This window comes from Hypanus sabinus, chromosome 8 (assembly GCF_030144855.1).
Source record: "Hypanus sabinus isolate sHypSab1 chromosome 8, sHypSab1.hap1, whole genome shotgun sequence".
NCBI classification, from domain to species: Eukaryota; Metazoa; Chordata; class Chondrichthyes; order Myliobatiformes; family Dasyatidae; genus Hypanus; species Hypanus sabinus.
In genome coordinates, this window is record NC_082713.1 from 127,491,221 (window position 1) to 127,505,064 (window position 13,844).

A 13,844-nucleotide genomic window follows, 5' to 3' on the forward strand; every position below is an offset into this window, starting at 1 on the left:
GCACATGCACACATGCACGTGCACACGCACGCACACGCACACATGCACGTGCACACGCACGCACACGCACACATGCACGTGCACACGCACGCACACGCACACATGCACGTGCACACGCACGCACACGCACACATGCATACGTTCTGGAGGAACTTAGCACCAGGCCAGGCAACATCTATGGGGAAAAAGGTATACACGGTTGATGTTTGCATCAACTCAAGTCAGCGAGGATTGTGTTGTCACCATGCTTCCAGCGCCAACATAGCACGCCCACAACTCACTCATCCTAACCACACGTCTTTGGTAGATGGGAGAAATCAGAAGCACCCCGAAGAATCTCAGTGACAGGGAGAACGTACAAACTCCTTACAGATGGTAGTGGGAATTAAACCTGATCCGACACTGTAAAATGCTACACTGAGCATAAGGCTACCATTCCACCCCATTCTAGTAAAAGGGTAGTGTGAGCAGCCTGTTTGTATTGTAGAGGAAGCTGATTTTATCCACCTGAGAATTTTTAACTTACTTTAAATATCTCAAGACATTTTGAGAAATGTATATTTAAAAGGCAAAACTACTTGTTGGTGATGCATTGAAACAACATGGACTGAAGGGCAAAGTATTGTTAGACTAAAGGTGAATATGGAATAGTCAGGCCATGGTAAAGCCCAATGGAACACCTGAGTCCTGCTTCGCATGGAAATCTGCCACGCTTGTCTTTTTGACAAACAGTCAAACAGATGGGCTTTATTCTCAACTCCCTCGATCCATGGTTAAAAGGGAAGACTGCCTCTTTTGTTTGCAAGGCCCCTAGTGGGCTTCTCTGTGTGCTTCGCAATGCTACCAGATCCACTTCTTTAAAAGTAGAGTTTGCCTCTGTTGAATGCCTCAGGTTCCGTGCCACCGTGTACCCGTGTCCCGAGTCTGCCAGTGAGCGGCGAGAGATGGCTGCTGGTGTGAAGACGCGCATTGAGGACTTGAATACAGTAAGTGGGCTACTTGAAGCTTAGTAATCTCTCCCCAGTTCTGAACTGGGAATAGTGTGCCTGTTTGGGGAGGCTGATATTGACAATCAATATAACTTGCCCAGAGTAGTTGATTGTTGAAATAATGCATCGGTGTTGGCTTAGAAAACATTGGTTCATTTAATTTTCACTGAGGATTTTGCAAAGATAGTGATATCCTTTAAGTGACCAGTAAATTTTATGCTAGCTCTGAAATGTTGATCTTGAGACATTGTTTTCCTTAATCAATGAAAGGCCATGCTGTCACATTAGAGACAGTGATGAATTTATCAGCAATATGCACCTTCACTAAGAGGTGGTTCCTGAGATACATGGCTTGGTCCATGTGTTCTAACCTCTCGGGATAAGCCTTTGTTAATTTGAGTGCACTGCGGTGCCATGCATGAGGATGCTGCAGAGTGTGGCTGTTCAGTGCAAGGGAATCCAGGTGTCTGACTCAGTGAATGGTCTTAGTGCTGGGCCTGAGTGTGCATAAGTGTCCCTTCTGTACAAATAACTTTCTGTAATATGGTTAAAAGTGTGCCTGTTTCCTAGCTCCATCTCCATACCTTGGGAAAGAGCATTGATGGTGTTATTGTGTCTTCGAAGTTGCATATCATCTGCTTTACTGAGATTCATGTTGTCATTCTTCTGGAGTCTAGTCATCTTGGGTTGAACAGTTGATTTTTGGAATCCCTTGTGACAAGAAGCAAAGTTCCAGATGCAGAAATCAGACTTGCACCTGACTGAATTTTTTCAGAACAGTGTGATGACAAGGGCCACAGTGTTCTCCTTGTATACATGCAAATGAAGTGTGATTGAGGAAAGAGTATGTGTTTTCAGAACCCAGTTAATCAGCAATGACAATTCGGCCTGGTTGTCAGCCCTGGCCTTGACTCTCAGAGCTCCAGAAGGCCTCCCCCACTTCCACCTAACTTGGCGACAGCCCTGCACTAGCAGAACTCGGGTCACTCCCAGGCCTTTTCTTGCTGCCCTGTCTTTCTGTCACCACCACACCATCCAGTACAACGGTGGTCACTGATGGTACGTTCCAGCAGATTCTGAGGGGGAAATGTAGCATTGATTCAGAAAAGTTTGTGTTTGACCCCTGTTATAGTAGCAAATTTCTATTTCCAGATTACAATTTCTCCTTCTGTGATGATTTCTGCTGTCTGCATTGAATTGATAAAGAAATTGCCCAAGTAATCTCTTCAGCACATTGTTTTGTGGCGTGGCATTTTCTTAACAAGGGGTCTTAAAATAAGATTTTGTTTGGCGGTTTGTGTATATTATCACTGACATACATTGTGAAATTTGTTTTGCTGCAGCACTACAGTGTAATATGAGAAATATGCTATAAATTATAACAAGTGCATATTAAAAATAGGATAAGTATGCAAAAAGAGAACAAAAATAGTGAGATGGTGTTCCTGAGTTCATTGTCTGATCAAAAATCTGATGGCCGAGGGGAGAAGCTGTTCTTTAACCATTGAGTGTGCCTTCATGCTCCCGTACCTCGACTCTGGTGATAATGACAAGAGGACATGTCCTTTGTGGTAGGGGTCTTTAATGATGCTGCATTTTTTTTTTAGATGTCTTTTACTGAAGTTTTCCTCTATGATGGGGAAGCTAATGACCGCCCAACCATTCTTGATTTGAAATGTTTTTTTTTAAAAAAGGGGCTTGATCTATGTTAAGTTTCTGAAATTGCTTTTCAATTCTTCAGGTTCTTAACCAGACAGAATCCCATCGCCGCCGTGTTCTGCAGGAGGCAGCCAAAAACCTGCGGAACTGGCAGGTGAAGGTGAAGAAAATGAAGGCTATTTACCACACCCTGAACCTGTGCAACATCGATGTGACTCAGCAGTGCCTCATTGCAGAGACGTGGTGCCCTGTGGCTGACATGGATAGGATCAAGAGGGCACTCAACCAGGGGAAGGTGAGCTGTGGATCAAGAACTGGGAGCTTCTATCACCGGTGTTTGGACAAACTGTTTTTAGCAAAGTTTTTCTGAAAGACAATTACTTTGAAATGGAATTAAGTACAAAGCTAAGGAGGTATGAAGTTGGACACTTTTTAATATTTTATGTAAATAAAGCTATTGATGTAGATTGAATAGGAGATTAAGGACTATGGTGGGGTTTTTTTCTATCTCTATCATTCCCCGCCCACCCACTGGAGTGAAGATATAAAAGTTTAAGGTCACCGTCCACCAGGCTCTCATACAGCTTCTATTGCTCAGTTGTACAAAACTTTAATGGCCATCTTGTATGATGAAGAAGTGCTCTTGATCTCTCAACATACCACTGTGTCCTTTGTAATTCATTTGCCTCCCCGCACTGCACTTTCTCTGTGACATTAATATATATTCTGTACTTTTGCACAGAATGTTCTGGAATGGCTTGCAAAGTAAAGCTTTCCACTGCATTTCAGTACATGTGGCAATAAAGCAATTTCCAATTAATTTCAGGGTGTGTAGAGTGATACGTTGAGGAAGAGTATAAGAGTTGTATATTCTTGAGCAATTATCATTGAATGTAAAGTTGGCCCTCACAAATCACTACTCATAACTCTTGACTTCCCTGTTTGCATCTCTCCATTCAAGTTTCTGTCCAGGCATGCTTCAGAAATGATCCAAACTGAGTTGCACAACTTTCATTTTGATTCTGATTTAAGTAGGTTCTTCTCCTTTAGGCTGCCATTTCTGGGAAGTGTGGAACATACATCCACACTCTCCTCTGCTGCTGGTGTCATGCTGATTATCCGAGGTCCAGTCTTTCCTTAACTGCTTAAAATTTGGGAATGCCACAGGCAATTGCTTTCGGTGACTGCTTCCATCCTCTGTCTCCATTTCAACCTGACCAGGACTGATCATAACCTAAATGAAAATTGGAAAAAAAAACACGAAATGCTGGCAGAACTCGGCAGGCCAGACAGCATCTATGGGAGGAGGTAATAACGATGTTTCAGGCCGAAACCCTTCATCAGGAGTGAAGTAACATGGGGTGGTCAAGGGAGGGGTAAGAAGTGGGGGGAGGGATAAAGTAGAGAGCTGGGAAGTGATAGGCTGGAGGGAAATGGGCTGGGGGAAGGTGGAGAATTATGGGAAATAAAAGAGAAAGAAAGGTAGGGCTGGGGGGAGAGATTATAGTGAGGGGGCAAAAAGAGAGAGAAAGAGAACCAGACTAAAATAATAGATAAGGATGGGGGTAAGGGTGGGGGGGCAGGGGTATCAACGGAGGTCTGTGAGTTGAATGTTCATGCCGGCAGGTAGGAGGCTACCTAGGCAGGAGATAAGGTATTGCTCCATCGACCTGCGTGTGGCCTCATCTTGACGGTAGAGGAGGCCATGGGCAGACATGTCGGAGTGGGAGTGGTCTGTGGAATTGAAGTGTGTGGCCACAGGATGATACTCGGCAGAGCATGCAGCATCTGTGCAGAGGGAACTGAAGTTAATGTTCATGGAAAGATGGAGCCACTGGTTCCGGTCTGTTATCCAGAAAACAGTCTCATTCATTCAACTGTTTACTGTCTGTCAGTTATCAATCCATTGCAGTATATTGCCCCTAATCATGCACGTTTTAATTTTACACACTAGCCTCTTGTGTGGAATCTTATGAAAAGCTGGGCACCATGGTAGCGAAGAGGTTAATGTGACACTATTACAGCTCAGGGCATTCCGGAGTATGGAGTTCAATTCCAGGCCATTCTGTCTGGAGTCTGTATGTCCTCCTGGTGGACTATGTGGGTTTTCCACAGGTGCTCTGGTTTCCTTCTATAGTCCAAAGATGTACTGGGTAGGTTAATCAGGCATTATAAATTGTCCCGTGGTTAGGTTAGGTTTAATTAGGTTTGTCAGGGGTCAAAGAGCCGGAAGGGCCTACGGCATGCTGTAGCACTAAATATAATAGATATAGTACTTCTGAAGGATGAAATACACCACATCCATGTTATTTTTCCTTGCCTCTTCCACTTGCAGCATCCTAAAATAATATCAATAGATTGGTCAGAATCCCAACTGACCTTGTCCTGTCTGATTACTGCTTGGTGATTAGTTACTGTGTGAATTGTATTGGTTCTGAGAATTTTTCCACTGTTGCGTTATTAGGCTGTTGACTTTCTATCAGAACTAGGAAAGGTTAGAAATCCAACTTGTTAAGCTGTGGGGTGGGTAGGGGTGGGGAGAGGGCAGGGGGAAACCGGAGGGAATTTCTGCCACAGGGTGGAGATTGAGAAGCACTGAATGACCGAAGTGGTGTTGGTGCTGGCTGAGCAGATGGTGAAGATTGGTTAACCGGAGCTGATCAAGTAGGAGAAGGGGTAAACAGAACCATGTAAAGAGAAAAGAGAAACTGAGCTGTTTCTGGAAATCTGAAATAGAATGCTAAAAGTGGCTTAAACAGTAGGGCACTGAGGAGTGTGGGAGAACAGAAGGATCTGGGAATATGGGTCCATAATTCCTTGCAAATGGCATCACTATTGGATAGGGTTGTAAAGGAAGCTTTGGGCACATTGGCCTTCATAAGTCAAGATATTGAGTACAGGAGGTAGAATTTTATGTTGAAGTTGTTGGTTGGTAAGGCCTAATTTGGAGTATTGTGTGCAATTTTGGTCGCCTAACCTACAGTTTTGACATGGATTAGATGGGCCAAAGGACCTGTTTCTGTGCTGTACTTTCCTGTGACTAACTATTCAGCAAGCCAGGGACTTTGGTGGGATCATCACAGCATCAGCAATACTGGTGACTACATCCAAAGTAGGAAAACTGGTGATCTGAAATAATTGAATTCATTGAGTCCCAGGACTGAGGCATACATGGTCATAGAATGAGGTATTGTACCTTGAGTTCATATTGGCCCTTGGAGCAGAGTAAGAGATTGAAGGTAGATTAGAGTGGGATGAAAATTAATGTAACAGATAAACTGAATTTACTTTATTACTTACATCCTTCATATACATGAGGAATAGAAATCTTTGTTACATCTCCGTCTAAGTGTGCAATTTATAGTAATAGATTGGCATTGCAGACTAAATGGGGATGTTTTATAAAGCATTTGCCCAATTAGGCTTCTCTACTATGCAGTTTCTTTCCTTCAACTTTTAACATTGGAGATCTTAAATTTTCTTTCTCTCACCTTTTGCTCAATTTTCTGTAATTTGACACTGAATCAGCTATTTCAGCCAGCCCAGCTACTGTTGATTTAATTATCCTAACTATGCTTGCATTCAAACTCTGCTCTTTGTGAACAATTCCTCCACTTGATTGATGCAGTTGTTCACCTAGTTAACATTGATCCCAGGTATAGTTTCCATATTATCATTTCCAAACAACTTGGGAGGCCACTCAGCCCATTAGGTCAATGCCAGCTCTGAGTGATCTCATTCACCCACTAACTCTCTTGCAACCTATTCTCAACATAGTCCCATGGATTCACCACTCACTTACACACAGTTTGGGGGGGGGGTTGCAATTTATAGTGGTCAATTACTATAACTGCATTTGGAGTGATTGGGGTGCTGGTGTGGGAGACCATATGGTCACAGAGAGCACATACACACTTTGTAAAAAAAAGAGTAATGATTAAACTGGGGACACTGGAGCTGTTTGGTAGCAACTCTACCAGCTGTGTGACTGTGCTGTGTAGTTGTTTGTGATTTGACAGCAATTTTTCTTGCATATCAACATGCAATGTTTATGAAAAAGTACTGTTATGTGCCCTTTTGCTGTTTTCTACTTTGACACCACTGATGAGAGTTAATCATTATGTCAAGCTCTTTCCCTTTTCTCTCTCCACCCCTTCCTTTACTTTAGGAGCGCAGTGGTTCCAGTGTTGATCCGATCATGACTGTTGTGCAGACCCAAATGGCCCCACCCACCTTCAACAGGACTAATAAGTTCACAGCTGGGTTCCAGAACATTGTGGATGCCTATGGAGTTGGGACTTACCGTGAAATGAATCCTGGTGACCTTTGGTTAATTTTACATGGCTTGAATTGTGTTGTGTTGGTTAACAGTGTCCTGCCAACTATTCTAATGTGCAAACACAAAGTACACTGCAGATGCTGTGGTCAAATCAACACGTACAAAAGCTTTTGTACGTGTTGATTCTGATGTGTAAGATTGCTCTGCTGTTCTCAGTTGGGCGCTAACTGCCTTTGTGAATGGACTGGGCCAGCCTAAATTCCTTGAAATTATATCTGTAGACAAATTAATACATAAAAAAGCATTTTTTTTCACAAAAGTGTCTGAAGGTTGAATTGTATGTGAGTGTGAGCATGATGTTTTTTCACATTCTGGCCAGTCCAGTGACATTTGTAGAAGTGTAATGGTCTGGAGAGGGAAGTGAGGCCAACAACAGAAGATGACTCAGAGACACGAGCAATCAAAGTATTCTTGGCTCTTGACTGTACCTCTAGAAAATGCTGAACTTCATTAGATGAGTCAATATACACTCAGTTGCCACTTTATTAGTGCATCTGCGCACCTACTCGTTAATGCAAATATCTAATCAGCTAATCGTCTGGCGGCAACCCAATGCATGGAAACGTGCCCGGGAGGCTCAATTATTGTTCAGACTAAACATAAGAATGCGGAAAAATGTAATTTATGTCACTTTGTCCATGGAATGATTGTTGGTGTCAGATGGGGTGGTTTGAGTATCTCAGAAACTGCTGATCTCCTGAGATTTTTATGCACAACAGTCTCTAGCATTTTCAGAGAATGATGCAGCAAAGCAAAAAAAAGGTGAGTGACAGTTCTGTGGGAAAAATCACCTTGTTATTGAGAGGGGTCAGAGGAAAATGGCTAGACTAGTTCATGCTAATAGATAGGCACCGGTCATTTGAGTTGTGTATAGAAGTGCATCTCTGAGTCTCTGAGTGCACAACATGTCAAACCTTGACGTGGATGGGCTACAGCAGCAGCAGATCAAGAACTTGTACTCTGTGATCACTTAATTAGGTGCAGGAGTTACCTAATAAAGGGTTCACGGAATGTAGTTTTCATAAAATCTCTCAGACTTCTCAAAAGATAGCCACATTGACTCTAATTTCTAACTGATCCCAGAAGCCATTCCTATAAATCTTTTCTGGACCCTCTCCAGCTAGCATAATGGTTAGCGCGACGCTGTTACAGCTCCAACTGTTGGAGTTCAGAGTTCAACCCTGGTGTCCTCTGTAAGGAGATTATACATCCTCCCTATGGAATGCGTAGGTTTCCTCCCGCTTTCCAAAGACCTGCCGGTTAGTAGATTAATTGGTCATTGTAAATTGTCCTGGATTAACTTTGGCTTTGTTGGTGATACGGCTTGAAGGGCTGGAGGAGTCCATTCCGTGCTGTATCTCCAGGTAAATACAGTGAGTTAGCTCTGTAACACCCTCTCTTTCTTCCAATAATGCAGCAACCAAAATGAACACAACACTCCAGGTAAAACCAGACTCGTGCTTTATAAAGGTTCAGTGCTTGCTTCATAAAATGCTAGTCTAAAAGACCCTCTATGCCTTGTTAAATTGTTGGAACTAAAGTTCAGAGATTTAACAGAGCTGCTCAGATTAGAGGGAATAATTCTCTAGAGGGAATGATGGTGATTGGAGGGAAAAGTTAAGAGAATTGATGACAGCATGGTTGGAGATGCTTTCAGTTTGGATTTCATTGGATGAGAAATAGGTTACCTGAAATGGCACTAGAAGGTCATTCAATGGTAATTTTCTAAACAGAATCAATACATAATCACCAGAGGAATGTTTCCAAGGCAGTGAAAAGCACAGAGCTGTGGGAATAATTTTGATTGTTTTTTTCGGAAACCTGACAAGGAGCCACAAGGCTTCCTTTTGATCTGTGTGGCTCCAATGTAAAACGTGTGGCATCTCCTGGCAACTGGTGGCTGAAAGCAAAAGTATTGTTTGCAACTGACGTCACTGTCTGGGGAGCCCAGACTGTGCTGGGGATGCTTCAGTGAACTGCAGGGGAACTGCTGTGTCAGTCTTTTACTGCCAACATCGAGCTACATCTCTGACGCAGGTCACATCTGCTAACTGATGTCTCTCCTTGCTCTAACTGCAGGCAATTGACCCTGCAGTTACAGTTCTTTTCTGAAAATTAAATCTTTATGGTTCAGAGAGGGAAACCACAATGTGGTCTTCACTGGAAGTTTTTCAGGATGTCCTTGAATCTCTCCATAACATTGGCTGGGCTTTTGGACCTTTATCCAATATGTCTTTTCCCATAACTGTTACGTTCTCTATACCCAAGCTCTCGTGGACTTGGCAAGGATTCTAAAGTCTCACTCTTTTCTCACTAACACAGCAGTCATCCAAATAACGAGGAAAGCTCATTAAGATTCTGGAAACGCCAGGATCACCAGCAGCGAATGCAAGGCGACCACTTTCACTGGGGAATTGCTGATGAATAAATGAGGCTGGGTTACTGATGGCCAAATGAGATTGACTGAAATTTATCAAGGAGACTTATCAGCAGAGGCTCCCATGTAAAGCTGGTTGATGTATTGATGTTGGAGGCTCCAGGTTCTCTTCTCATTGTGAAATTATTTTTTTTCCACCTGAAAATTCAACTTGATGAAGTCTTTTGATCACTTAACCAGTCCTGATTAAGGATCTTGGCCCAGAACATTGACTGTTTATTTCCTTCCATAGATGTTTATCGGGATGGAGGCCAGTGACTAGCGGGGTGCCTCAGGGATCTGTTTTGGGCCCAATGTTGTTTGTAATATACATAAATGATCTGGATGATGGGGTGGTAAATTGGATTAGTAAGTATGCCGATGATACTAAGGTAGGAGGTGTTGTGGATAATGAGATGGGTTTTCAAAGCTTGCAGGGAGATTTATGCCGGTTAGAAGAATGAGCTGAACGTTGGCAGATGAAGTTTAATGCTGAGAAGTGTGAGGTTCTACATTTTGGCAGGAATAATCCAAATAGAACATACAGGGTAAATGGTAGGGCATTGAGGAATGCAGTGGAACAGAGAGATCTAGGAATAACAGTGCATAGTTCCCTGAAGGTGGAGTCTCATGTAAATAGGGTGGTGAAGAAGGCTTTTGGAACGCTGGCCTTTATAAATCAAAGCATTGAGTACAGAAGTTGGGATGTAATGTTAAAATTGTACAAGGCATTGGTAAGGCCAAATTTGGAATATTGTGTACAGTTCTGGTCACCGAATTATAGGAAAGATATCAATAAATTAGAGAGAGTGCAGAGACGATTTACTAGGATGTTACCTGGGTTTCAGCACTTAAGTTACAGAGAAAGGTTGAACAAGTTAGGTCTCTATTCATTGGAGCGTAGAAGGTTGAGGGGGGATTTGATCGAGGTATTTAAAATTTTGAGAGGGATAGATGGAGTTGACGTGAATAGGCTGTTTCCATTGAGAGTAGGGGAGATTCAAACGAGAGGACATGCTTTGAGAGTTAGGGGGCAAAAGTTTAAGGGAAACACGAGGGGGTATTTCTTTACTCAGAGAGTGATAGCTGTGTAGAATGAGCTTCCTGTAGAAGTAGTAGAGGCCAGTTCAGTTGTGTCATTTAAGGTAAAATTGGATAGGTATATGGACAGGAAAGGAGTGGAGGGTTATGGGCTGAGTGCGGGTAGGTGGGACTAGGTGAGATTAAGAGTTCGGCACAGACTAGGAGGGCCGAGATGGCCTGTTTCCGTGCTGTGATTGTTATGTGGTTATATGGTTATATGTTGCCTGACCTGCTGAGAAGTGGAAAGGCAGTCAGCAGTGAGATTTTAAAATTAGGATTGATGGCAACGTGGGCAGATCCTTGGTGTACTGAAAATGATCTGGCTTCCTTATGGGTGTTGAGTTGGTGGATGAGCTACTGGTGGGAACCATGGAGACTTGCATAAATGAAGCAGGACGCGGCTGATGGGGTGGGCAGGTTGACACTTGGCGAGATGACGTTCCTTCTGTTGTTTTCACACAACCTTGAGGTGCTTCTGATGCACAGCCTCGATGTTCTCAAGAAAGCTTTCTGCCCATTATCTTCCCACAGCAGAGCTTGCTACAGTGTCTGTTTGTGAGCAATGTGGCTTATCCAGCTCGGGCAGCTGAGAGTGCGCATAGCCTTGATGCTGGGAATGTTGACAATTCAAGCCAGCCATGATACCAATTAATGAGAACGACAAACTTTGGCTACAATAAACAAAGTCTGAACTTGGAGGAAACCATACGTTAACAGCTTGTGGTTCAAGTCTGAAAATCTTAAGCCACATGGGCCTTAATTCCCACCACTGCCTGTAAGGAGTTTGTATATTTTTCCTGTGACCTCATGGGTTTCCTTTGTGTACTCTGGTTTCCTCCCACAGTCCAAAGCCTAATTACTGGACAATTTGCACTGACCAATTGGTAGGTTAATAGGTCATTGTAAATTGTCCCGTAATTAGTCTAGGACTAAATCAGGGGATTGCTGGGCAGTGCAGCTTGAAGGGCTGGTAGGGTCTATTCCGTGCTGTATCTCAATAAATATGTTGGAATGCGTTTATTATATTGTACTTCATTGTAAATTCTGACACAACCCTGTAATATGGGACATTGTGAAATGTCATATCTCTGCACTTTTCTCCCCCACAGCTCCCTATACAATCATCACATTTCCATTCCTATTTGCTGTCATGTTTGGAGATTGTGGCCACGGAGCAGTCCTCCTGGGGTTTTCCCTCATCATGATCATTAATGAAAAAAGCTTTGCTGCCCAGAGAGGTGGCAACGAGGTGGGTGAAAAGTCTGCCGTGTGTTTTGGCGAGCAGGGTTACTTCTCAGGCCCAAGGATCCTGTCCAGTGCCGTTCCTAAGCAACGTGGCTCTGTATTTGAACATTGTGATCCTGAAAGGTTTTATGGCAGTAAATGAAGCTCTTCTATAGAATTAAAAAAGGACCTTGAGATACTTTGAAGTGCTTTGTCTCCATTGAAATGTAGTGTAGTAAATGGTGTCACAGTGATCCAGTACAGGACACCTTCCAGTCCATGTCATCTCCAAAGCAATTGACCCACTCACTTTTCTTTGAAGTGTTTTGAGCGTTACTACTCTACCTAGCATGAAAACAAATAAACTTTCATTTTCTGTTCAGGTACCACTGGGCTTTTCTACCTTTAAATATTTCTATTTCCTCTGATAATTGACCATCTCATTGTTCAAAACAGTATTGTTTCGATTATTCCAATAAATCTCTGATTTTGAAGAATCTATATCAAATCTTCTATCCTCGTCTTCTCCAGGGAGAACCACTCCAAATTCCAAAGCAGTTGCGCCTTGTGTACAAAGCATTTTAATATGACTGTAGTTGTGAAGAAGTATGGGGCAAATTCCACAAGAGACAGGGAGTCACCTGATCAATTGATCTGCCTTCTAACTCGTGGTTGAGGGAAATGGCTATTGAGATGCTGTGATCTTAACTGAATGATACCTGTTGAATGTTTGAATGTTTCCTGAAGAGGATGGAAGAAGCAAGTTTTTCTGCCAATCAGCAAAACCAGGCCTGATTTGTAAACTTGGTGCTGAATACCTACATTAATAAATATTTATTTAACCTTAATATTTTTTTAAAAATCTATTGATAGTGATAAACACAAAATGCTGGAGGATCATGTGCCAGTCCTAATGAAGGGTCTTGGCCCGAAACATTGACTGTTTAAACACCTCTATAAATGTGGCCTGATCTGCTGAGCTCCTCTAGCAATTTTTTGTGTATGTGTATGTTGCTCAATTTTTCAGTATTCACACAATGGAATGACTGCTATTTGTAAAGGAGCTCCTGAGCTTGTTATCTGTTTTAGTTTTTAAAAAAAAGACGGTGGATGGACCCACATCCTTTCTTACAGTTGTCTAATCTGTCAATCTTCATCAGTTGGCTCCAGCAATCTCACGTTTTGAGCGAGTATTCTACATCTCTGTTACACTTGGTGTGGAAGATGTGCCTCAAATTCATGTTAGCATGATACTAAGCAACCATAAGGAGAACACAGGCTAAGTTTGTGCAATCTTACCTCATAATTTACTTCTTAAAGTCCTGCTATTATCCTGATAATTAGTGAGATTTGTTCTACTACCAGAAACTTCTTAATGTCAGCAGTCACAACATTCCTGGGCCTTGGAGAAATTTAGATGTTCTGTTCTTAGCTGGCAAATAAGCCTAAACTGTTCTCTATTTTGCCCTCTTTTCAGATCTGGAATACTTTCTTCAGTGGACGCTATCTCATTCTGTTGATGAGCATATTTTCTATTTACACTGGATTTATCTACAATGATTGCTTCTCAAAATCCTTCAACATATTTGGATCCTCATGGCATGTCCGGGGGATGTTCCATAATGGAACATGGAAGTAAGTCTCCCACAAAACTTTTAACAGTAGGAGATCAGTCAGTTATGTAGAACATTCAGCTATATGTAGTTGATTAAAACTGAGTCAATTTCAATTTTACACCCCTTTCTGCTTTCTGCCTTCACTGACAGCTTGGGCATCAAACTATGTACCTGGAACAACAGTATTATTATTTGTATTTATAACACATGCAAGACTTCCCACTTCTTCTGTATGGTGACCTGAAATTTGATTCAGCAATGAATCTTTTGCTGGCTATCTTTTGGCAAAATAATGTTGTGAATACACTAAGAAGTTTAAGTAGCTGAAAATGCTGTTTATTATTTATAAGTTCTTATACATCTCTTGCCCTCAGTTTATTTCTAACACTCTTCAGTTGTGAAAGTATGTCTTTTCCTATGCTAACTACTACTTAATTTACCACTAGTCAGCCGGGCAGGTCTGTGGTCTTTACCAACCACTACCCCCGCAACCCCCACCCCTTTCCATAAAGTCTTTG

At 42.4% G+C, this 13,844-nt stretch overlaps 1 protein-coding gene across 4 annotated transcripts in view; it reads left to right on the forward strand.

The window, feature by feature from the left end:
• The window catches only part of LOC132398406 (V-type proton ATPase 116 kDa subunit a 4-like), a 77,546-nt gene that overhangs the window by 38,034 nt on the left and 25,668 nt on the right, over positions 1–13,844 (forward strand). For all 4 annotated transcript variants that reach the window (XM_059977788.1, XM_059977787.1, XM_059977790.1 and 1 more), the window contains 5 exons: positions 893–986; positions 2,731–2,943; positions 6,817–6,967; positions 11,596–11,735; positions 13,188–13,345. In XM_059977788.1, the coding sequence (XP_059833771.1) occupies positions 893–986; positions 2,731–2,943; positions 6,817–6,967; positions 11,596–11,735; positions 13,188–13,345 (756 nt within the window). The remainder of the gene's footprint in view (positions 1–892; positions 987–2,730; positions 2,944–6,816; positions 6,968–11,595; positions 11,736–13,187; positions 13,346–13,844) is intronic.